The 27334-nt window shown below is 41.4% G+C and overlaps 1 protein-coding gene across 2 annotated transcripts; it reads right to left on the minus strand.

Moving 5' to 3' along the window:
- Positions 1–13543: 13543 nt before the first annotated feature.
- LOC110527687 (synuclein) lies at positions 13544–25646 on the minus strand. Of its 2 annotated transcripts, XM_021609131.2 has the most exons (6): positions 25267–25646; positions 20186–20227; positions 19907–20034; positions 19006–19035; positions 16124–16162; positions 13544–15175 (listed from the first exon to the last, which is right to left on the minus strand). In XM_021609131.2, the coding sequence occupies exons 1-5, from the start codon at positions 25385–25387 to the stop codon at positions 16124–16126; spliced, it is 360 nt and encodes a 119-aa protein (XP_021464806.1). In that variant the 5' UTR covers positions 25388–25646; the 3' UTR covers positions 13544–15175. The 2 variants fall into 2 exon arrangements, with proteins under 2 accessions (XP_021464806.1, XP_021464813.1); XM_021609138.2 differs by lacking the exon at positions 19006–19035.
- Positions 25647–27334: the final 1688 nt, after the last annotated feature.

Genomic DNA, 27334 nt, shown 5'->3' on the forward strand with positions numbered 1-27334 from the left:
CTGCACCCGTTGTATATGGCCGGTGTCAGTAAACGCCCGCAAAAAAATAATTAAATTGTTGCCAGCAGCACAGTTGGTACACCAACGCTCTGGATAACATGAGAACAGCCTAACCAGCTCTGCTACGGCGAGGAAAAAAGGTCAGAGTGAGGTGTTCTCTCATTTATGTCTGGAAGTCTGGAAGCTAGCTAACTTTAGCCACTTAGCTTGGGTGCTTGACTGCAGCTGAGGTCAGAACGCTCAGAACGCTCGTACCAACCCTATCAACCCTAGTGGGGTGGCAGGTAGCCAGCAGGGGTGGAGCAGAAGGTATAAATCTGTCGTTCTGCCCCAGAACAAGGCAGTTAACACACTGTTCCTAGGCCATCAATGTAAATAAGATTTTTTCTTAACTGACTTGCCTAGTTATAAAAGTTCAATAAAATTATCCTTGCCAGAGCGTCGTGTGCGCTCTGAATGCTATGAGAATGAAATGCTCTGAATTTAGGAATGGACAATCTGACAAAGCTCTGGTACTCCAGAGTGAATTTACAAACGCACCCAATAGTAAGCAGCCTTTCAACGATGCGTTGAGCATGCAATATTGACACTCTATACTTGAGATAGACCAAGTGAGAGGGAACAAAAGTAAACCTTGAATTTGGAGGTTTAAATAAATCCGGTTGCGGTGTTGATCTATTTAAAGAAATATCATTGGTTTGTGAATAAAAAGTTTAAGATCTTTCATAGGCTGATGCGGAATTTGTTACAGGAAATAATCACTGCCACCTTGCTAGGTTAGCATAGGGCTAAATGTGCCAAGGAATGTAATGGGATCTGCTACTGTAACATGTAGTCTTTGAATACGTGCAACTACGTCAACAATTTTAATTGGCTGATGCTTAAACGAAAACAACGTTTTTCTTTTGTTTGCAAGTATGGCTGGCATGTGTTGTGCTAATTTTACCATTGATATGTTCTAGGCTATTTTGAGAGCATCAGATACTTGGAATGTCTACAAATGTCATGTCCATCTTTTTCTTAGAAATTACACTGATCACTCAAAACATTTATAAAGTATAAAAAGCCCTCAATTTAGATTAGATTATGCAAAAATGGTTTACTTATGATTAGTAAATGGTTTATAAGGACCTATCTTATGAATCATTATTACCTAATTTAAAAGTTATTTATAAATGTGTGAATAACTTGCTTACTAACATGTACAAATATGGGAGTAATGATGAATAAATTAGTAAACTAGTTTCTAATCCATTAGAAATGCTTTAGTACAATGTGTTATTATGAAGTACTAACAAAAAAGTTACCAGAATATGAAATGATAGGTGGATCATTCCACGAAATGAGTCCCTTTTGTGTAGTGTAACTTGGTGAATTATTTATTTTTATTTCACAATTTTAACATTCTATCATAACCCTTACAACAATGGACCATGGTACTACCATGGTACTTTCATTCATACATGGTACTACTATGGTACTTTCACTCATAGCCTTGAAGTATGATGGTACTGCCATTGTACCTAAATATCACCACGGTATGACATCATTTATACCATGGTATAGATCTGAATCATGGAAACGTACAATGACTTTAGCTTTGTAGTGTGATGGTACTGCCATGCATCTAAATAATATCAATGGTATTGCCTAGTTTATCTAGAAGAAAAAGAAACGCACACCTATTAAGACGAGGTGCTGGCTAGCGGAGTAGAAACTTGAAAATAAAAGAGAGCTGCACACTCTAGGAGCTCAGATGCAAACATTTAATACCAACGTTTCGACAGCCAAGCGCCAAGCTGTCTTCATCAGGGTATAATCACAAACACTGCGGGATGACTCGTTTATATAGTGTCAAAAGACACAGGTGTCTGTAATCATGGCCAGGAGTGGCCTAATATCATTGGTTAATAATCAAATATTAAAATGTCATACAAAGAACAGCATACAAACAAATGGATAGCATACGATCATAGATTAATTTGACTATACAAGTTTACAAACAATTAATGTAACAGTACTCTTCTTGCGTTGTGTACAATCAGTCATCGACACGGAACTCCAACATGTAGCTTTATTCTGATAAGAACGACACAAAATTGCACGTCATGCAATGCACGTCTCACCATCCAACTCTGCACTCACGCACGCTGGTTTGGTGCTTGTTCACTGGGCTAGTTACCAAAATAATACAATTACAATATACAATATAATATCTTTAACAATGTACCTGATAAGAACGACACAAAATTGCACGTCATGCAATGCACGTCTCACCATCCAACTCTGCACTCACGCACTGTACAAAATATATGAACCCCCCCCACCAGACACAGTAAGTTGCTAGCTAGTACTGGCGGGAATTCTCTACAACAAAATGCACAACAAATATTATGCAAAAACCGCTGCATCTTATGTGTGATGTTCGAATAGCATTTACAAACAATTTGATATAAATTGTACATTTAAATCATCACTTGAGAGTATAAAAATCACTTTTGATGTACAGTGCTTTGCAACCAAAAACTCACCGCTGGTTTGGTGCTTGTTCACTGGGACGATTCTAACTGGAACATCCCCCCTCGTAAGCAAGCTACGCAAACCAGCCAATAAGATGCCATGTTGAGTAGGTGAAGGCAAGACAAACTCAAACCAAAACCCCATTGGCTTAACAATAAAGTGGCAAGAGGAATCACCAATATAACCCTGTTACACAAAGTCACAATAATCACAAGAATGGCTTCAGATCAAAGTCTACGTTGAGACCGAAGCGCGCAAGGGTCTTTAAAATTAAAGATCCAGGCAGCCTCTCGTTTTAACAATAAATTATCAAGTACAAGGGTGACATGTTCGATGCCAATATAACGCAGAGACGAAATCGAGTGGCCTGCCTCCAAGAAGTGGGCCGCAACTGGATAAGTAAAGTTTTTACACCTAATGGTGCTACGATGCTCTGAGATACGTACTTTTAATTCGCGCTTTGTTTTACCCACATCATTTTTACCACAAGGACAAGTTATAAGATAAATAACTGCCTTAGTGGAGCACGTAATAACACTTTTTATTGGGATCGATTTCCCTGTTTGTGGGTGTTTGAAGGATCTACATTTATAAGTGCCATTGCATTGAGCACAGCCATTACATTTGTAATTTCCATCCAGTAGGGGCGCAAATAGACGTTGTTCAGGAATATATTGGGGTGGTAAATCAGAGTTTTACCATTGGTCTCTGAGATTTCTGCCCCGCGAGAATACGACCAAGGGAAGGTCCGAAAACACATTACCGAGACTATCATCGGATTTTAGGATGTGCCAATGTTTGTGAACAATTCCCTTAATTTGTTCAGAGCACTTTGAATAGCGGGTAGTTAGAACGCAAGAATGCGTCTTTTTGCGAGACTGACCTTGAAAAACGTCATGTCTCGTTTTGTTTTGAATTTTCTCAATGGCAATATTAATCTGACCATTCTTGTAGCCCCTCTCCTTGAACTTTCTTTGCGTCTCAGCCATATTTCTGTCGAAATCGGATTGTTTTTTGCAAATTCTTTTGATTCGACAGAATTGGCTGTAGGGCAAACTATTTTTCAAGGGAAGTGGGTGACAACTATCAGCCCTCAACAAACTGTTACGATCAGTAGGCTTCCTGTAAAGATCAGTGTATAGAACATTATCTTCACACAAGATCAGAAGATCAAGAAAACTGATTTGACGTGTATCAGATTGCATAGTAAATCTCAGATGCTCAGAACAGGAGTTAAGAAAAGCATGGAACGCCTGGAGCTGTTTTGCATCACCCCTCCATAGAACAAAAATATCATCAATATACCGTTTCCAAATAATGATGTGAGGCAAGAAAACATTTTTGAGAGGATTGAAAATAGACTGTTCCTCCATGTAACCCACATACAAATTAGCATAGTTAGGAGCCATGGGGGATCCCATAGCAGTACCTTTCGTCTGAATAAAGAAATCAATGAGAAACATGAAATAGTTATGCGTGAGTACTATTTCAGCCAATGTTACAATTCATGCACTGGAAGGTAGTTCATTAGGGTCACGTTGCAGCATAAAATGTTCCATAGCCTCAATATCGCCCTCGTGTGGAATGTTAGTGTATAATGACTCAACATCAAAAGTAACTAACAAGGTATTCTCAGGGAGAGGATCAAGAGATTCAATGATAGAGATCATACTGCTGGTGTCCTTTGCAAAGGAGGGGAGCTGTTCTGCGAGTGGTCTAATAAAACAGTCAACAAAAGTAGATAGAGGGGCCGTTACTGCATCAATGCCCGCTACAATAGGGCGCCCTGGAGGTTGTGTAACATTCTTGTGTAATTTCGGCAAAGTATAGAAAGTGGCAATGTTAGGGTGTTGAATAGCCAAAAAAGCATGTTCTTTTTTGGTTATCTGACCAGAACTTAAATACCCATCTAGGACAGACAAGATAGTATTCTGAAATTGGGAAGTGGGGTCACTTCTGAGTTTCTTGTAAAAGGTGTTGTCAAGCAGCTGTCTATGACATTCATGTACATAAACTGTCCTATCCATGAGTACAACCGACCCACCCTTATCAGCGGGACGAATAAGGACGGACGTATCAGATTGTAAATCAAGCAAAGCTTGTTTTTCATTCTTGGGTAAATTATGGAAAGATTTGGATCCCTGTTTATTCTTAAGGAGAAGTCCAACATCACTTTCCACACGTCTGCAACATGTCTCGATAGAGTGTTTGCGATTGGCTGGAGGTATAAAATAACTCTTGCTTCTAAAAGGAGTCGGAGTATGTGCCTAGTTTATACCATGGTATAGATGTGGATCATGGAAATACCATGGTTTTAAACTGCATTATGCATTCTACCATGGTAATGGTAGAATTATGCTAAATGGTACCAAACATTATTATACTGTCCCATTTTATTAATTGTGTTACCATAGTCCAATGTCAGTATAATGCATTAAATAAATGAACACCCCAAGGTTTGTATTATATTGATTAATTTATACACCAGTATGGGCAAGTTTCTATTGTTGGTCCTAGTTTGTTACATGGAAGAAAAAGGGAAATTGTTGGTATGATAAAGGTGTAATTAATAGTACCGTTTTTTTTCTCATGTTTGGGTTCCCTGTGTTGCCTACTTGAAATGTGGGAGAATGTGCGATATATTGTAGCCTAATCTTTATCATTTTGTAATAATTTACAACATTTAAAGTCAAGGGGTGTTGTGCTTGTTTCGGACAGCAGAGAGAGCCGCTCACTCTAGTGGTTGCTTCATCCGCTTACTCTACAGTGTCGCTAGCCTGCCTAGTCGGTGTCAGTTGAATGAGAGAGTCATGCCAATTGAACTGAAGAGAGAAGCACCAGATAAACTAAATATTTTCAACGTTATCATAACGGTTGTCATAGAAGCGAACGTCAGCTAAAGTTAGCTCAAGTCAAGCTAGCCTGTCATAGTCATGGCGACAGAACCAATGAACGTTCACACAGTGTAACTTGCTGTTTTTAGGGATATTTTGATAATTACATGATACATGTATCTATGAGAAGATAATTTTTTTTATTATGGCTATTTTTATAATTGTATAAGAGAAGCCAAGTCAGAGCCAACTGATAACTGTATTGAAGGGATGCACCAGATAAACATCACTATTTAAAATATTCAGTGTTTCAGATCATTCATTATTTTCACCAGTGGCTGTTCTCCCCCCCGCCCCCCCCAAAAAAGCACCATTCTGCACTAACTGTAATTTTTATTCAGACATTTGGAACAACACAAATAAATGACCATAACATTTAAAACTATATAAATATACAAATATATACAAAAATAAGACTCATAAATATAAAAAAGAAGTAACAACGACAAATAGAAACAAATGTGTTGAATTGGCACTTGAGCATCAATACATTACCCATCCCCCAACACTGTCAACCAAGAGTCAAGACTAAACCAATTCACCTGGGTGGTGTGTAGACTGGTTTTATATTATTCTTAACAATTTTACACAAACCAGAAAAAAATGCAACTATGTCTTGAAACTATATATTCACAGTTATGAATGAATTGTGGTTTATTTGGTAGCATTTCGTAGCCTGACTGATTTTAATAATTGCATCAGTACAAAGTTAAAGGTGTGCTATTTTATAGATTCCCCCTACCTTGGGCTTTCAGTGGGGAGACCTAGGTCAACCTACCCCTGCCCCATCTCGTACTTCTGAGTGGGAGACCTTTCCAGGCAGTAGCCTGCCTATCTCACAAACTAGAATCAGGGCGCCCACTCCAACAAGGTTAATTGACTCACAGTCCAACACGGTGACATGATATCATTGACGTAGCGTGCAAATGAGTGATAGAAAACCGATCGTGCAAATGTCAGCATTCCCCCCCAAAATTGTCCGGGTGTCCCATGCCGCCCACAGCAAGATGCCGCCCTGGGCGGCTGCCCATGTCGCCTATACCTAAATCAGCCACTGTTTCTCACCATACATTAGTAAGGTCTCAAGCAAGGTTTATGAGGGTACACTACTAGACCATGTGTGTTGTGGTTTTTCACGGAGTTAAAGGGATTTAAGAGGGTACTAGGCCTATGCTTTGCCATTGCAGAGCAAGTATATTACCTGAAAAAGGGTGGGACACGGACATCATAATACATTGTAAACAACTACCATGATTTCATGTTTCACTACATGCTGCTAGTACAAAAGCATGATATTTGTTTTATTGTACTGCCACGGTTGATTTGTGTACCATGGTAGTACAATGGGTGAAACATATGTTTTTTTGGTCACTACCATGGCAAGAAAATACCATGGTATTTGCACCAGTACCATGGTATTTTCCTGTGATTGTAGTGACAAAAAAAACATGGTATTCGTTTCAATGTACTACCATGGTACATGTTTGTAAGGGAAAGAACATATGTTAAATTTAAAGAGCAACTGCCCCTAAAAACCAACGCCTCATTTATAAAACAGCCTGTGGCATCGATATGAGTTAAACATTTATTCTGTCAAAATTGACTACAAAGTGTAAATAGGATAAGTTTGGTCATAAAGTGAGTCTTGTCCAAAATGAGTATGTCAAAACGAGAAAGGAAGGTTGGGTTTATTTCAATCCTGCCCACAGCTGGCCGCACACAAGTAATCATCAAGTCAGAGTGCAGCTGCACGAGACCCGATGTTAATGCCTGTGGTAAATGTGGAATCAATTTGGATATCCCTAAGGGGCTAATTAGGGACCATTGGTAAATTACACTGTTAAAATGTCAATGACTTAAAGAGGGACTGTTTTTCCTGATTTGGCCTTGTTATAGATTTGGTATATAAGAAATGTTAGCGGCCATGGCTGAATTCAAACATCAGTCGGGTTCCATTCATTTTTTGAACTGGTTCCAGGGGACCTTCAGACGAGTCTGGTGAGACCTGTGGGCGTCCTAGAGAAGTGTGTACGTAGTCAACTGTTTGGATGCTCCAGACAGAAGTTGGCAGATCCGCTGCACCGAGTCCCAAAACACTTGTGGGCATCGTAGAGCAATACAGAGAACACCATCGTGTTCGTGAGACTCATCTGTCCATAGAGGGGTCATAAGTTTGTAGGCCAAACCATTCGGACGCTACAGACGATTTGGTGTGAAGACTGATTTTTGGGATGTCTCATGGTCTGACAAACACAGCTCTAGCTCTGTCACCTTTCTCCACAGATCCAGAATCGCGACATAGGTGGATGCAGTTGTTTGAGACGCATCCAATGCCAAATAACATATCTAGCTTAAACTGACATTTTTATGGGGATTTTTTCAATTTCTGCTGGGGCGTGGACATTGACCTCAGGGTTTTAAAAATAAAAAACGCAGTCGCCCACTCAAGAGGTTAAATAAAACTATTACAATATTAAGTGCCAAATAAAGTAACAGGGTTGACGATTTCATCTTAAATCAGCCATAAATCCCCTTGTGACAGGGGGAATGGCAGCTTGTTGCGTGCAACAGGGAGTGGCAATTGAATGCCAGCTTCACCATTAAAAACAAACCAAAATTCTAGCCTGTCTATCTCTGGGTAACAGGGTTAACATGTTATGCTTGAACTGTTCAGCTTTCCACCACAAAACACAAGAAAATGGCCAAAAGATATAACCAGCTCACCTGCTATTACAATATGATTTGACTATTAGAATTTCTTTAGATTGTTATTTATTTTTTATAAAAGTTTCATCATAGTTGCCCTTTCCTGCAGTCAATGACCAAAAGTTCCCTCTTTGGCCTCATGGGTGGAATGTTACTATACTGAACAAAAATATCAAGCAACATTCATTGATTTTGATTTTGAGTTACAGTTCATATAAGGAAATCGGTCAATTGAAATAAATTTGTTAGGCCCTAATCTATGGATTTCATGACTAGGCAGGGATGCAGCCATGGGTGGCCCTGGGAAGGCATAGGCCCACCCACTGGGGAGCCTGGACCAGCCAATCAGAAATAGTTTCCCCCCACAAACGGGCTTCATTACAGGCACAAATACACCTCTGCACCCCCTTTCCCCGCTGACAATCCCACAGGAGAAGAAGCTGGATGTGGAGGTCCTGGGCTGGTGTGGTTACAGATGGTCTGCATTTGTGAGGCCAGTTGGACGTATTGCAAAATTCTCTAAAATGACGTTGGAGGCGACTTATGGTAGAGAAATTAGCATTGAATTATCTGGCAACAGCTCTGGTGGACATTCCTGTAATCAGAATGCCAATTGCATGCTCCCTCAACTGGCGTTGTGACAACTGCACATTTTAGTGGCCTTTTATTGTCCCCAGCACAAGGTGCACCTGTGTAATGATCATGCTGTTTAATCAACTTATTGATATGCCACCTGTCGGGTGAATGGATTATCTTGACAAAGGATAAAATGCTCACTATCAGGGATGTAAACAAATGTGTGCACAAAATTGTAGAGAAAAATATATTTGTCTTTATGGAAAATTTGGGGGATCTTTTATTTCAGTTCATGAAACATGGGACCAGCACTTTACATGTTGCGTTTATATTTTTGTTCAGTGTAATTTTTGAAAATGTCATAATTAATAAAAAATATATATAATTAACAACAAATCTGGTGTTTCTATGTCAAACAGTTTTGTTATATTTCAGTCTTCTGTGATGTACATAAAGTGTAATATTGGGACGGTAACTCAAAATTGAATACATTTCAACTCTATCTGACATGGTACAGGTCTTATTTTTTTAAGCCCATAAGCATGTGAGATGTATACTTTTTTCCCCAAGACTACCAAGAATCACTCTGTGACCCTGATTTTAGCCCAGTGCAGTAAAAGGTTAAAACGAGAGTTAAGTTCACATAAACTTAAAATGGGGGACAGTTTTTTTTATTTTTTTTTGCCTTCAAATGAATCACTAATCACTTTAAATAAATAATCATCAATAACTAGGCCTTTACAATGGTGGTGAAAACATGGAGAAATGTTGGGGTTAAGTGGGTTAAAATCTTCCTAGAATTCACATAGGGTGCACATGTTGGCACTTTAGCAAGTATTTATTCATATTTAAAATGAAATGTATAACATTTTCCATGTGGTCAATATTACTGGGAACTTCATTTGCAGTTTTTTTCAATTGCTAAACGACAGTGGACACAACTGGAGTCACATGTGCAAAACTCTAACTACAGTCTGCACAGCAGCAGTTCATGTGGACCAAACTCTAGTTCGTTTTTCATTGCTTGAACACAGTTTTCAAAACTCTACACACTTATCCCATGACTTTAACCACAACCTGCACAACACTGTGGATTTACAGCACTTTGTTCAAATGCTAACACACTGCTGTCAAAACTGTGAACCACACATTCAAAACGGAATAGATTTCAGCCTTGTGCCTTTCAAACACTGCTGATTGCAATTTCAGCTGAAAGGCTAAGCAGGTGTCTTGTTTTAGACTTGTTAGTGAACACACACACATATTACAGTATATATAGGTAGAGCTCAGAAAGACTCATTTTGGAAATGGAACAAGGAAGATGGGTTCGTGGAGGGAGAAGGGTGACAGGGAGAGGGCGGATGCGTGGAGGAAGACAAAGAAGACAAAGAGCTGTTATTTCAGATGAAATAAGGGCTACACTTATAGACCATGTCGTGAACCATGGTCTCTCATTGAGAGAGGCAGGGTTGAGGGTGCAACCCAATCTGCAAAGATCCACAGTGGCATCTGTAATGCGAATTTTCCATCATGCAAACAGGTGAGAGTTACATCCTTACAGTAAATGAAAACATTACAGGAATCTATTTTGTATTGCAATTATAGAATATTTACACAGATATATATTACAGTAAGTTTGACTGTAAAATATATTTTTACAACAGGACCGAAAGGCTGCCCCCAACAGGGGGAAGAGGAAAAATATTTTCAGATGCGCAGGAAAATGCTATTGTTGACATGGTTGTTGTCAACAATGCAATAAAACAGTGGGAGATTCAAGATAGAGTGCTGGCTGATAATGATATATTTGAAAATGTGAATTCTGTCAGCACAACAACTATTGCTCGAGTCCTAAAGAAACACCAAGTTACAATGAAACAGTTATACACTGTACCGTTCGAGAGAAACAGTGAACAACGGGTAAAAGAGCAAAGATACCAATATGTCCAGGTAAGACGTCTGAGGTTACGTACACAGCTATACAAAATATTTACAGTAAAAAAAAACACTAGCATTTCTACAGTAAAACTGTGCACTTACTGTTTTTCAGAGAGTAATGGAGGTGGAAGCACTGGAAAGACCACATTCATTTGTATTTATCGATGAAGCTGGATTTAACCTTGCCAAAACACGGCGCAGAGGAAGGAATGTTATAGGTCAAAGGGCCACTGTGGAGGTTCCAGGCCAAAGGGGGGGAAATATCACCATGTGTGCTGCAATGGCCAATGATGGTTTGCTTCTCAACACACCACTCATTGGCCCATACAACACAGAAAGGCTTATAGCTTTCCTAGAACAGCTCTATGCTCAGCTAGTGCCAGCAGAACAGGGGGAGCCAGTAAGAAACCCCCAAGTTTTTGTCATAGTTTGCGATAACGTTGCTTTTCACCACTCTGCAGCTGTCACAGATTGGTTTGCAGCACATCACAGATTTATGGTTTTGTACCTGCCTGCATATTCACCCTTCCTCAGCCCAATAGAGGAGTTTTTCTCTGCCTGGAGGTGGAAAGTGTTTGGTCAACACCCACATGACCAAATGTCTCTTTTGGAAGCCATGCGTGCCGGATGTGAGGACACGAGTCCAGAGGACTGCCAGGGATGGATAAGGCACTCCAGAAGGTTCTTCCCCAGGTGCATGGCAAGAGAAAACATTAGATGTGATGTTGAAGAAAACCTGTGGCCTGATACTAGAGAGAGGCAGGATTAGCCCCTCAATTATTTGTTCGAATTACGGTATGTACTTTTAGTTTCTACCTTTTTTTTCTCATTACTGTAATTCCGTAAATTACTACAGACTATTGAAGCAAACTGCTAATTTTCATTTACCTTAAAGAATTGTTATGTTCTAAAAAATTTAATAAATCATGTGAAAGAATGTCACTCTTTTCTTTGAAGAAAATATTACTTTGTATGAAGTCACTGAAATTGTTCAAACTGTAAAGATGAAAAGTTTGTATTTTCTGTATTGGTGTTTGATGCTAGTGTTTTTACTCTCAGTGTGTTCTGAGTGACAGTGTGTGTTATCTCAGTGGGGGTTGTGCATAGTGTTTGGCTGCACTGAGCGTGTTTTGAGCCATGTGTTAAGAGTTGTGTTGCTTGGAATGAGTTTTGCAGGTGATGTGAACTGTTTAGCTCAGGTGACTGTTGGTAGTGCAGACTGTAGTTAGAGTTTTGCACATGTGACTCCAGTTGTGCCCACTATTGTTTAGCAATCGAAAAAAACTGTAATATATTTGTAATATAGTCAACAACTAATTCTAAAACACTGAGAAATATAGACATTTCATTGATTTAGACATGACCCTCCCCTGGACTAAATAAAAAAAATACTAAACCTTGCCCCAGACTGAAATGACTCTCCCCAAAATTCCTCCATGTACCACATTCCGTGAATTATGAAAGGTCCCTAAGAATATGAACACTTTCTAATATGAAGCCAGTATGATGAAAGCGCATTAAAATGCCTCTCCAGTTTAATTTCCTTGGAGCCCAGTAAACCCTGATTTCCTGCCAGTGTCATGTTGGAACATGTAAATTATGTGCAAATGTTATCGACCAAGTGAACACACTCTACAATCTCTGGCTGTGAGAGCTGTACATACTCTGTGGCCTGTTTATTAGGTACACCCGCCTAGTACTGGGTTAAACCCCCCCCAACCCTTTGCCTACAGAACAGGCTGAATTCTTTGAGGCATGGATTCTACAAGGTGTCGGAAACGTTCGTTGCTCAATTGGTATCAAGGGACCTAACGCTTGCCAGGAAAACCTTCCCCACACTAGTACACCACCACCACTAGCCTGTACCATTGACAACGGGCAGGATGGGTCCATGGACTCATGCTGCTTACACCAAATCTTAACTCTACAGTCAGCATGACGCAACAGGAACTGGGATTCGTCAGACCAGGCAATGTTTTTCCACTCAATTGTCCGGTGTTGGTGAGCGGGTGCCCACTGGAGCCGCTTCTTGCAATGTTCTTGGTAAACTATTGTGCAAGAGGTTGGCCGTTTCTGAGATGCTGGATCCGGCGTGCCTGGCACCGACGATCACACCACGCTCAAAGTCGCTTAGGTCACTCGTTTTGCCCATTCTAACGTTCTCTCAAACAGTAACTGAATTCCTCAATGCCTGTCTGCCTGCTTTATGCAGCAAGTCATGGCCACATAATTCACTGTAGGACATTTTTTGTGAACGGGGTGGTGTACCTAATAAACTGTATAGTGTATGTTTAAACGTGAGTGCATCGTGTGTGTCCATGCCTCCTTGTGTGTGCACGAGTGTGTCCATTCCTCCATCCGTATGTGCCGGTCTATGTACTGTATGACACATGTTTGAGGTATATGTTCATGCTTTGAGTGGTGAAGGTGTGTTTGCTTCTTCTCCTATCCCTGGCGAATCACTCTGATGCAAATGGAAGTGCAGGCAGGACATGTGGTTTAAATAAGTTATAGCTCTGTGGCTGTTACTAACAAAAGCCAAGCGCTCTGCTTTCACCACTCAACACCAGGTGGCAGTTGGGAGAGCGTGTGACGTCTATTGCTGCCACTGCTCCTTTGCTGTTGGTCTCTCTGCAGATCAGCACAGCAGCCAGCAAGTCAATAGAATAGCAGAATGATCATCCAGTTTACACTGTATGGTATTATTTATAGAGGCCGTAATTATGCTCCACTGCACAGATGTGTGTGGGGTGGGTGGGCTGAGAATAATAAAGGAGTAGCCAAGAATATCATGCAATAGAAAGTGTAAATAATTCAAATGAGCAGTCTAGGTATGTTTGCCTCAATTTGGTATTGTCTCAGGAAATTATTATGCCACAGTGAAAGATAATAAAAACAGAAAAAAAGTATTTTGGATTTAAACATTTTTATTTCAGTTCAGTTGTACTGTTTATAAAAGAGTCTGCTTTGATACCAACATATATTTGCATGTCTGTGTGAATGTGTGTCACCTCTAATTCTTGGATAAATGTGTGATATGTGCATTTTAATTTGTGAGGTTGTTTTTTAGTACCAATGAATGTGTGTCTGAGTATGTGTCTGAGTATGTGTCTGGTTGTTAGTAAGGCAACATGCAGTCTCGTTTCAGATGGCTTCAAAGGGCAAACACTGTAATGGTTTAAAAGACCTGTTTTAGCCAGGAGAGCAGACACAGGGGAGGGGCCAGGGCACATTGTTGAGTGACAGGAGGTGTGTCTTGTATGACTGAGCAGTAAAAGCATGACGAATGGGTGGAGAGATTTGTTTCCTCTGAGACCAGATGTATGGGATGTCAAGCAGTGGAGGCTGGTGGGAGGCGCTATAGAAGGATGGGCTCATTGTAATGGCTGGAATGGAATAAATGGAATGACATGAAACCACATTGGACTCCGTTCCATATATTCCATTCCAGTCATTACAATGAGCCCATCCTCCTATAACGCCTCCCACCAGCCACCACTGATGTCAAGGTATTTCACCTGGCGACTACTTGCATCCACTTCTGAGGTAGGCCTACATACTGAATCTGTTGGGCACTTTATCTTTAATCTGATCACATGCAAAAACACCTCAACAGATCTTATTTATTGCCTTTCATTGCAACTAGTGAAATTATAAAGGCCATTGCAAACCCCCCATGTAACCGTTCTCTCTTTGATAACGCTATAATTGCAGACCCAGGTTTGAGTGGAAAGACAGCTGGAAACACCAGACAGTATCTGTTTATGAGATACATAGTTCCCTGTATGTACTGCAGCCCCATTGAAGGTGTGAGACTGGGTAACGTGATCGGTCATGTGAATATGGGGAGTAAAACAGACAATATGATACTGTTAACCCATAACTCCACTTTCACTCCGACCCTGAACCCCGATCTGTCATAATAAGGGGATTTCAGGCATTAAGACACAAGGGGTTAAATATACACAGGCTTCAAACACATATTAATCAACAAACCTGGCTAAAGCATACACTGATATAAGTACATCTACAGTATAAGTACAGGTGTTACGTTAGCTGACAGCGTGAACACTACCAGTAAGTCTCACATTTCCGAAACTCTTGGGGAGAAAAAATATATATTGTTCTGAGAAGTCTTTCTCAACGTTGTGGTGTATATGCGTGTGTGTGTATATGCGTGTGTGTACTGTATGTGTGATAAGGTGATCTTGAGTGGGCACAGGGGATGGTGGGTGAGGATGGTCACAGTGGTAAGGTGGGTAAATGTCGGGGATGAGGTATATGGACGGTAAAGGCATTAGGGTAGGAATGTGTAGAGTGTTTATGGTTGAGGGTTGTTTTGGCTGGGGAGGATCTTTTTGATTTTTTGTTGTTGTTTCCATCGATTCACACAAAGAAAGCATCAGAGAGGAGACGCTGGGGGCAGTAAGGTTCCCCAGGACCCATTGGGTGACGATGGGATACGCAGGACAAGCAGCAGCTCTTCTAAATCAGAAGACGAGGGAGACCGCTGCTAATCACTGAGGTCAGGACCAACACTCCTGAGAGAGAGAAAGAACATTTTAAATATTGTGAGTGAGAGAAGCAGAAGTAACAGATTTCTGCTGCAGATGTATTCATCAAAATGGACTTGCCAACATGTGCGTTTTGGCAGAGTAGTGGATTATCTGGCATCTTTGGTGCCACCCTAATTTTCAGTCCCCATGTATTAAGAGGTGTGCTTTCAATATATGAGAACATGTAGTTCCTGCATTAGGATATGGTTGACTGATACCCAGGTGTAAAACATCCCCTAGCTCACACCTAACCCCATACCTCACACCTAACCCCATACCTCACACCTAACCCCATACCCCACACCTAACCCCATACCCCACACCTAACCCCATACCCCACACCTAACCCCATACCTCACACCTAACCCCATACCTCACACCTAACCCCATACCTCACACCTAACCCCATACCTCACACCTAACCCCATACCTCACACCTAACCCCATACCTCATACCTAACCCCATACCTAACCCCATACCTAACCCCATACCTAACCCCATACCTCACACCTAACCCCATACCTCACACCTAACCCCATACCTCACACCTAACCCCATACCTCACACCTAACCCCATACCTCACACCTAACCCCATACCTCACACCTAACCCCATACCTCACATCTAACCCCATACCTCACATCTAACCCCATACCTGTCACTGTATGTCCATTTTGACTCTGTGCGCTGAGGCTTTTTGCCATGGCCCTTCAGTTAAAGGCTTTACCTTTACATATTAGTAGATCGCCTGCTGTTATTTGGATACTGCATCAAATGTCACAGCAATTTTAGGACTGCCTCAAGCACATCAAATTGACATATCGCTATTTCAAGAGGATATACCACCTTGCTCCCTGACTATACGCAAACACTTGCACATAAATATGACCACACACACACACACCTCCATACAAGTACAAACACACACTCACCTACTGTCCGGCCTGCTCAGCTCCCTGTGAGAAGTCACCCTGTGTGGCACAAACAAAGAAAGCGGATTAGCAAGAGAACTAATATATACATAATCTCTACTACTACTACTTCTGCAGCCGCCCATGCTGCTACAGAGGAGAATGGTGATGACAACTTCCTCTGATGTAATCTCCAGCTGAGCATGTGAGTAATGATTGGGAGGAGGGTTAAGCTGGAGAGAAAGAGAGATGTTAGTGTTTTCAAACCACGGTTCTGGTTAATCGACATGCACAGGCATCTCTTTAGTAGGGTAGTTATGGCTTCAATGGCAGACAATGAATTGAGATATCAGGGGCTCAGGCACTCAGGAAAAAGATCCTTGATAGTTTCCTCAGTTGATTAATGCCCAACAATTACCATGGCAATCATCTGTATTAGGGTAGAAATTATCATTCTGACTCCTGGCATGGAATTAGGATATTAGTTTGGTGAATGGTGTGGAGTTTGATTGTGATTATTCATGGAAGTAGCAATATCCCCTGATTTGGTTATAAAAATGTTAATATGATGTTATTGCTGTGGGAATAATTATGAGCTCAATCACTAATATAATTATTCCTCTGATTAGAACCGGTGGGTAATAATTCTAGCAAGAAGATGCCGCAATCATGTCCTTACCACATTCTATAACAGTGACGGAAAATTTGATAATGAGGATGATTTGTGCCATATCATAGTATGTCTACGGTTGTTTACTCTGACCTTGCCTCTACTGTACTCTCCTACAAAAGGCTTTTTAGTGCCTTTGAAAATGAACATATAATAGAGCCGGGAGAGAGATGGAGCGATGGGAGATTGAAAAAGGAAGGGGGTTGATTGCCTGCTGCGGTGAGGAGCGATGGAGAGATTGTTAGGGCTGTGGATTTAATTACAGATGGATCTTGCTTTATATTACAAAGAGCCTGAAAGAAGAAAGGACACACAGATGTGCACACACGCACACCGGCATACGTACACTCACGCATGCCTGCATGTTCACCCACACCCACAAACAAGAACAAAGAACATATTTCAATTGAGTGGAATTAAGTAATGCTATCAATATGCTGCGAACAAACAAAGATGTTGTCCCAGAGTACACTCCATCTGTCCTGCAGCCATAGAGCCCAGCCTGCTGGGTCAGAGGCAGGAGACGCATGTTAATGTAGCGGGGACACCGCCATCTTTACTGCACTACAAATGACCACAACATACTGGCGAGCAGCTTTTAAATTAACCTTCATCAATGTCATATTTGAAAGGGATCTATACTCTACCTTTTAAATTCATTACATCTTTTCAATGGTGTGTATTCCTTTGAATTCATTGTATGATTTGGGATTGGGGGCTTGTGTTCTTGCAATGTTTTTCTCAATGGGGCCGATTCAGATTTAGGACATTTATTATTTTCCTACACACTTCTCTTGTATTTGATATTCAGACTCTGCAGGTGTGGCAAACCTTGCGCGCTCTGAATACATTTCATTCAATCGCTAAAAATCCATTTGCTGGCCAACAGATCTTCTCATTGAGTTTTCATTCAGTAGGGTTTTCAGTACATTTATCTTAAGCCATCCTTTAAATATGATGTACCTTTTTAAGTTAGATTTTTTCGACACTCACTGGAATATATAGAGAGAAAGGGTTCTGAATATTAGAGATCATTGCTGGAAAGCCATCTAAATATATGCATATTCGTCTTAGTTTCAGCACCAATTGGTAGATTAAAAAAAGACTCATTTTGTAAATTATTTTAGGTTTAGGAAATTATTTTTGAAATCAAACAGGGGTTGAAGAGCCTTTACGCACGAAAAAAAAAAGTTTTGATTCATTCTGAAAATGTCCACATTCAGTTCTTCAACCCATGGTAATGTAGGAAGAATAGTGTACAAATGAAGGTAAACGAAACAATGTAATTAAATGGACTGATAATGCTGGCTATACCAACTGAAGGGAACTAACAGTAAATTGGCAGTTGAATATGCGGTTATTAGGCCTGCAGACGGTCGATACTGATAGTGGTTCATATTTAACATGATAATTAAGACAGTAATGCCAAAAATAAACATAAATGACATTTGAGAGTGCCCATCTCTGCAAGGTAGAAGGCCATACAAATTCTGCATAATGGCACAGCGTTTCTTAAACTTTACTGTGGGAAAGTTGATATCCTTCAGTTTTCTGCCACATAACAAGTGTCATTTGTATGTATAATTCCCTTATCCAAACGCATTACTCATTGACCTCTTATCAAGTTGTAAATTATAGTGCATGTAGAATGGTGTTCTCTCTATCGGGAAAAAGAAAAGAAAGGAGATACTTTTTCCACATGGACCCGGCAGGTTCGCTAGACCTTATTCATGGTTTCCTTGCGCGTAAAAGATGGTGGAATTAAGTCAAGGTCAGAATAGGGTGTAGCTGTAGACACACTGCATTTATTCCATCTCCACCCCAAACTAATAGCGTTTGAATAGCATGCTATTCTCATGCTTAAATTCAAGGTCAGAAAACGCAGAGAGAGAAAAGTGCATGAAAAGGAATTTACGTTCCATATCCCCACGTTTCACGTAGGTTGGAATTCTACCCAGTGTGAACATACACTAGCAGCTTGAGGAAATGTTGACTCATTTGGAGCTGAGCAGTCGCACATCCATCTGTCCTCCTTCAAGCCAACCAGCACCCAAACACCACTGTAGCCTACCAGCCAGCATCCACCTTGACTGCTAATTACTGCATAAAGTCATGGTGCTTCAATCACAAGGCAATAAAGGCAGCAAGCATCATGCAGTGCATTCATTTATTCGTTTGTTCTACTAAACTCTCCACCCACCCCCCCTTCCAAACCAAAACCAGAACCAGCCACCTCAGTTACAGCTTCTTCCTGTCCCTGTTCCTGCCAGACACCCCAGTTATGGATGGAAAGAGAAGAAACAATACAAGTTACCAACAACACTCACAGACACAAAAGGTCCAAGTAGGCTTTGATCCTTTAACTCAGCATTCCTTATATCTGACAAGACATTTGCACACAAGTCAACTTCGAACAATCAGTGTTTTTGACCAGGATTAGATTGTTGATAGAAGGACATGTTGAAGACTCCTCTCCTGGAATCCCAAGGCTGATCTCAACTCTGTTATAACTAGGGTTGCAAAGGGGAGGGTATAATACTGTAAACTTCTGAAGTTTACCAGTAAACTACCAGAATTTTGGGAACGTTCAAGGAATATGACATTTTATCAGATGACATCTAGTGGCCTTTTTGGGTACTTCAGAGCGTTTTGGGTCTTATAAAACCATACCAAACGTAACATATCGTACTAATTTGAATGTCCCCGGATTTATATTTACTGTTATGTCTAGTCAGGCTCTGGGGTCAAACCAGGCTGTGGGGTCGAACTGGTGAGAGTTGTGAAAAAAGACAATAGTTAGAAGAGTACCATTGTTGATTATATGCTTTTCTCATTCATTAGGCTATTTTCTCTGGAACCCTACAGTCTATCCACTAGAAACACATGGACAATATGGACTCATATGTATAGAACATAAAAAATAATACTATAAACTAATGCATTCGGTATACGTTATTCAAGTATAATTTACCAAAGTTACCATACATGACCTGTTAATTACCGATAGCTTTGCAACCCTTGTTATAACTGTATATGGCTTTAATTCAACCACCTCTAACCGACCAGCCCACAGTTCCCTGTAGAGGAAAGGAGTTTGTCATCTTCACAATATGAAAAGGCAGGATGTGACGCACCTGGTTCACCAATCCGGAGTTCACTGCCACATTCTCCAACCCCTCCACTGTTTGCTGAGACAGCTCATTGGCCCCGGCGACCGTTGCGTCCCCGACAATATTGGCCTGGTCAGTCGTTCTCTGGGCCACTGGGAAAAGGGGACAGGGAGTTGTCATACTCTGTCCTTGGACCAATGTTTCTCCTCAGAATTTGGTATGTGAAAAAACCTGTGTGAGTCTGATCCCTGTATAGTTAGAAATGTAATGCAGTGTATTTTCTGTGGGTAGTGTTGCACTGACCTGTGTTCACACCTGCTACCATCCCGTCCTTTGTCTTGTTCCCTGTAAAAGAGAGAAACAACCTTCTTAAAAAGAGGTAGATGATTTATGTTTAAATAGCGTTTCTCAAACTCAAAGAGCTTAACATTGGATGGGGGGTAACTCACCCCTTCCACCATCAATGCAGCTTCAAAATCATTTGATAACATGGAATAGCTCAGTAAGGACACCAAGTTTTGTACAATATACTATACCATCCACTACCAATTTATTTGGACAGTGAAGCTAAAACGTTTAATTTGGCTCTATACTCCAGCATTTTGGATTTGAGATGTTTCATATGAGGCAAGAGTACAGAATGTCACCTTTTATTTTAGGGTATGTTCATACAATACACAAAGTTTAGTATTTGGTCCCATATTCCTAGCACCCAATGACTGCATCAAGCTTGTGACTCTGCAAACTTGTTGGATGCATTTGCAGTTTGTTTTGGTTGTGTTTCAGATTATTTTGTGCCCAATAGAAATTAATGGTAAGTAATGTATTCTGTCACTTTTATTGTAAATAAGAATAGAATATGTTTCTGATCACTTCTACATGAATGCTACCATGATTACAGATAATCATGAAGGAATCATGAATAATGATGAGTGAGAAAGTCAGAGGCACAAAGATCATACCTCCAAGACAAGCTAACCGCTCACCATTACCAATAACAGGGGAGGTTAGCATTTTATATTATACCTCCAAGACATGCTAACCTCTCACTATTACCAATAACAGGAGAGGCTAGCATTTTATATCATACCTCCAAGACAAGCTAACCTAACCTCTCACCATTACCAATAACAGGGGAGGTTAGCATTTTATACCATACCTCCAAGACATGCTAACCTCTCACATTACCAATAACAGGGGAGGTTAGCATTTTATATCATACCTCCAAGACATGCTAACCTCTCACCATTACCAATAACAGGGGAGGTTAGCATTTTACATCATACCTCCAAGACAAGCTAACCTCTCACCATTACCAATAACAGGGGAGGTTAGCATTTTCTGGCGTATGATATTTATGCCTCTAATTTTCTTACTCATCATTCTTCATATAAACAAACTGTAAAGGAATCCAACAAGTTTGTAGAGTCACAAGCTTGATGTAATCATTGCGTGCTAGGAATTAATACACATGCGTTCATTTGTACAAATACTTAAAACACTTTCAAATGGAGGGGAAAGGGGGATACCAAGTCAGTTGTACCGATGAATGCCTTCAACTGTAATGTGTCTTCCATATTTAATCCAGCCCCTTTGAATCAGAGAGGTGCGGGGGGGGGGGGCAGCCATAATCGACATCCACATCTTCGGCGCCCGGGGAACAGTGGGTTAACTGCCTTGCTCGGACTATGTACATAAAAATGCTTTCATATCTAAATAACAAATATGTATGAAAATACCCTCAAAGAAAAGGTGACATTCTGTACTGCCGACTCATGAAACATTTGATCGCAAATCCAAAATGAGTACAGAGCTAAATTAAAAGCTTTACCTTAACTGTCCAAATCAATATGTAGAGAAGTGTACAAGCCCGATCAACATCTACAGGCTTCCCTAACACTTCAATACTTAATGATTTGGGCACAGAAACAGTCTCCCTCTCTCATGGTTATTTTATAGGGCCAGATCCTTGGTGTCTGTTTAAAGACCAATGGGTTCTGCTCAGCTGGTCCAGTACTGTCTGTTCTCTCCCATTCTCTCTGGGCCCTTTGGAGCTCAGCCCATCTCTGCCTCACAAAGAGTCCTTGAGGGAAGATAAAGGTCAGTCATTCCACCAGACACAGAACTGTATGGGTCGAGTCCTGCTGGCCAGCCAAACCCACTCAACGTCCTCAAAACAACTGGCATGGAGCATTGGAGTGGGTTTCCCCCTCCCTCCCACTCAAATCACCAACACAACAAGCCTTGCTCTGTTCTCCCTTCTGACCCTTTTGAGCCGGGAGACGTGTTTGAAAGTCCCTCCCAGTCCCTGCACAAAAACACATTTCTCTTGTCAAGCGTGTCATTGTTATTGTACTCCTTACACGACAATGGGCTAATTTAGTACTGGGGATGTAGAAATTGCCATGGGCTAAAGTCCTCCTGTCCTATGTAGAACACAGACAGACACAAGAGCCAGGCTATTGTATTGTCAATGCTCTAATCAATACAGAGGAGGTAATATCGCCAAGCAACTATCGACGTTGTAACATGGTCAGTTTTTGTGAGGAATCGAACAATCTGTGGTTACAAATACTTCCCCTGCAGCTAAGATGGTAGATACTGATACTATAATACACGACTACACACCCACAAAACACAATGTTAGAGTGATAACGAGCGAAGATAACTGAAATACAGCACCTCATTGTCTCATAAGAACGTGATAGCATCTTTGATTTTGTATGTAGTAATGTCTGCACCCAGAACCAGATTTCACATGGACGCTGGCAAGTTAATTGTTTAGTCTGTCACGAGAGAGATATTTAGCATCACATGAACGCCACTCTGCACAACAATTATGTGTTTAGGGTGTTCATTTGAGGTGGGTTCCATTGCATCTCTCTCTGATTAATTTACACCGTCGTAGTCTAGTTTCCTCACATCCTGCTATGATAAGATGACACTTCTGTCAGAGACAGAAGAGGAAGCGAGACCAGAGGGAGGGAGAACAAAATGGCTAAGTGAATGTGGTGCTGAATGGAGAGCGGCACAATCCAAACAGAATGGGATGATTACGTGTGCATACATATAAAGGTAACTCTGACCTCTCATCTGTGATTTTACCTCTCTCCCTCCCCTCCACACACTCACCATCCTGTAGCACTAGGCCTCGTGACTGTCTACCACCCACCCAGGAGCAGCTGAGCATCGGACACACACACACACACACACACACACACACACACACACACACACACAGGATTAGCACTCAGTGTAGATAGAGAGGCAGCAGATCAGGGACAGGGGGGGATTTGAGACGGTTCTCCTCTTTAAAAAAAAATCCTAATCCATTCTCTCTCATACCGTAGATGACTCAGACAGTAAAGTGCTTGATGCCTGGTGGGCCTTTGCTGTGTGTCAGTACGCTCAGCACGCTCCACTGCTCCGACCGCACTCTCAGGGCACTCCCTCTTTTCTTAGTCCCGCAGCTAGCTCCCCTGGTAGGGCACTGGGCTCTCTCTATGGCTGTCTGTCTGTGTGTGCATATCTGCTTGCCTTTCCGGAGTAGAATGCTGCCACTCTTTTAGCAGTCACTCCAATCTCTGCCACCCCCACCTCCTTCACCCCACCACCACCCCACAGTCCACTTATCAGTGCTACCTGTCTGTCAGGATCGCTCACTGAGAAGAGATGCAGGCAGTGAAGGAGAGCCACTGTCTCAAGACTGACAGTTGTTTGATCATAGAAAGGCAGATCTGACTGTCCCAGCCACAGTAAGTCCAGTGATGAATTTGGATGGATATATAGGGATTCACACTGACAGGGATGGGGGGGGATTGGTACGCTGCATTGGCATTCAGACGAAGAGGAGAGAACCACAAAGATTTTAAAAAGGAGACAAAAATGAAGCTGATGATAAGATATGACTGAGCAGTAATGTTAGAGGTCAGATGATCTCTTTACAGCTCTGTGAAGATCAATAAACCAGTGAAATGTGATGGGCCCTGCCCTCTGTGGCTGAATGGCTCCACGAGGTCCTTCAGCAGAACAGGGTGGATCCCCTGTGGTGGGGATGATTTTGGATTAATGGATAAGGATTATCCCACAGCCTCCTCCTCTGTCTCTGCTTATTGACAGCCAATGAATGAGAAACTGTAATTATTGGAATCTGAGAGTACGCCACCCATTCATTCATTGTCTCGTTACCTCATTCTCATGATCTCTTTTTCTTCTCTCTCTCTCTCTCTCTCTCTCTCTCTCCCTTTCTCTTCTCCCCTCCTTCTACCGGAAATTAAACCAGGAATCAGATGACACTCAAATGTTTCATTCATTTGTTTATCGTTGCCCTCTTTCTCTCCTTCCCTCTCTTCCCTTTCCTCTTCTCCAGGTTGTCATCGCTGTAACAGAGACAGTGACAGAGTCATGTTTCAGCATTCTGTATGAATCTGTGTATGATTCAGTGTTGTAATGTGTCAGTGTTCTCTCGATGTCTCAGTGTTCTGTATGTGTTAGTGGTGCTCAGGGCTGTTGAACTGGCCTGTGCTGAGTTGGGTGGGGTTGGGCTGACGGGGGTGGGGGTGGGGGGGGTTCTGACCATGGGGCGAGCTGCATTAGTCACGCTCCGAGACGCCCATGATAAATCTCACTGCTGCAGCGGACAGACAGGCAGGTGGGTGGGTGGCATAGCAGATACAGAGACCCCTCCCTCTCACCCCGGTAGCACCATATTGTACTATCACACATACAACCTAACAAGCACATACACACCCATCTAAATATGTGAAAAAACACACATCTATTCAGTTTGATAACACTGAGCAATATTATAGTACAATCACCTCCCCCTGCTCTAAAATGTGTGTGTGTCACATGTAGAGAGATAGATTGCATTTAATTTAATTGACCATAAATATTATTGACAATATTTTGTTGGCCAATATCCACTACATAATGAATAGAATACCTCAGTACTGCTCAACCAGACTTTTCCCTCTTAAATTAGAACATCTTGTGCCTGAGGCATGTGCAAATAAATAAATATCTTCCTCTACCTTTCTGCCCCTTTTATCTGCTCTTCTCCATTCTCTTGCCCCTCTCCTTTGGTCCTTTGTCATCTTTCTCTTTTTCCTTGTTCTAAATTCCCTCCAGCTCTCTACAGTATCTATGTTTCCATCACAAGTAAGATTTAGCACATGCACTGCCTGGATGTGGATCCCATTTTATTCAAACATCGCAGACAGACCAGTGCACTCACCCATCAAAAACAAGCACAGCAGGCAAGCGTCACAGGATCAAAACGGAAACCAGATTATCCCACATAAAAACTGTGATGTACTATTTTCAGCTAACCACCTCGGTCTATCCTCCACACCCTTCACCATCATCACCACTCCTGTACTCACCCACATACATGACTCCCTCCTTAGTTTTGGCAGCTGCCTCCTCCACCCCTGCCTTGGTCTTCTCTGCTGCTGCCACGACGCCCTCCTTGGCAATTGAGAATCCTTTCTTCAGTGCATCCATGCTGGTCTGCTGTTATGGGGCTGTGTCTTTTAGCTGGCTCTGGCTGCGTCTTGGAGCTGGTAGATTAGGCTGCTCGGTGTGCCTGTCTGCGTGTGCGTCTGTGTGTGTGAGTGTGCCTGCGAGTGTGTATCTCTGCGTGTTGGGTGTGTGAGTGTGCGAGCATACGTTTATGCGCTGCTCTTATGAGAGAGCGGGGCTGGACTGATCTGTACTGCTGAGGCAGATTGGAACACCCTCAACAAGGAGAGCAGCTGAGTGAATGAGAGGGAGGCGGGGGGGGGGGGGGGGGGGGGGGGGGAGAGATGGAGAGGCTGGGAGAGAGGGATGGAAAGAGATGGGAGAGAAGAGGTAGAAAAAGAGAGAGCAAGTGGGTGAGGAGCAGAAATGCAGAGATGGATTCCACAAGACACTGCTGCATTTCTCAGTTATGATACCTACCCCATTTCTTCTGCTATCGTGCACACAGAGGCAAATACAAATAGGATTAGTGGATTATTCAAGACTGGATTTATCTGTGTGTCAACCCTGGAATCACACCTTTTCCATTTTATTCAACACCAAAACTGCAGTTCTCTGCTCTCCCTCACGACATTTAAGATTCACCAACCTGCCATCCTCAACAATATACTATACAGGCACTGATATATTGATATGATACAATGCAGTATATGATGATTCAATGAGATACAGTACTTTACACTTTATTGCCCATTTCCATGAAAATTCATTTTATGAAGTCAGCAGCATCTCGAACATACAGATTTAGGATCTCAATTTGAGCCAGTTTGCTACAGCAGGAAAATAATCCTCCAGCAACAGGAAATGTGAATTATTATGTGGATTATAATTAATGGTACTTTTTGTAGGGGTTGAACATTTTTTTTGTGAGGGAAAATCAAGTCTGACATTTCAAAGTGGAAATTGCAAACTTAAGCCTTTTTAAACCTCTAGTAAACTACAAGTAAAACATGTTCTGCATTGTAGGAATGTTCTCCTGCAACAGGGTGATCAAATTAAGATCCTACATCTGTATTGTACATACCATACATCCCACTATGCATAATTCATAGACAGTACATATGTAGGATCTTAATTTGATCACTGATTTGTTGCTTAGAATTTACCTGGAGATGAGCTTCTTGATTGACATAAATTCACTGAAAACCCACACTAACACATGGTTATATTAACAGTATTGCACTTTTCATGTAGCCTATTTTTGGCCAGCTAAAAGCCTAACCACTGATCAAGCAACATTATGGACCAAATATTCAAATACTGTTGCTGCAGGATTATTCTCGCTGTGACAATATGTCAAATTAAGATCCTACATCTGTATATACACCACACTCACTCGTACGCAGGTTTCGTACGCAGGTTTCTCCCTGGAAATTGAGATTCGATTCCACTTCGATCTCTCGTAGCAAGAGGACTGGGAGGGGGAATGGATCATAAAAAAAAAAATATTTTACCTTTATTTAACAAGTCAGTTAAGAACAAATTCTTATTTTCAATGACGGCCTAGGAACAGTGGGTTAACTGCCTGTTCAGGGGCAGAACGATAGATTTGTACCTCGTCAGCTCGGGGGTTTGAACTTGCAACCTTCCGGTTACTAGTCCAACGCTCTAACCACTAGGCTACCCTGCCGCCCCATCATGAAGCCCAGAGCTATAATTAGCGCTTGTGAAGCTAGTTACACATGGCTGCTAAAGCACATCCATTCAATACACACAGCATCCCCCCACTCTACATCAAAGTGAATGGCAGAGAGCCCTTTTAGATTGCCTGACCTGTAAAAGCTATCCAAACTAATGGTAATACTAAATGGTGGTGCAGATAAAGTATTTTTAGAGATATAGCTAAATAAATATACAATAGTATCATTGTATATGTACGTATGCTTCAGTTTAATAAAGCTCAGGACTTTCTATAAGGAGAGTGCTGTA

The sequence above is a fragment of the Oncorhynchus mykiss genome, chromosome 1 (genome assembly GCF_013265735.2).
Source record: "Oncorhynchus mykiss isolate Arlee chromosome 1, USDA_OmykA_1.1, whole genome shotgun sequence".
NCBI lineage: Eukaryota > Metazoa > Chordata > Actinopteri > Salmoniformes > Salmonidae > Oncorhynchus > Oncorhynchus mykiss.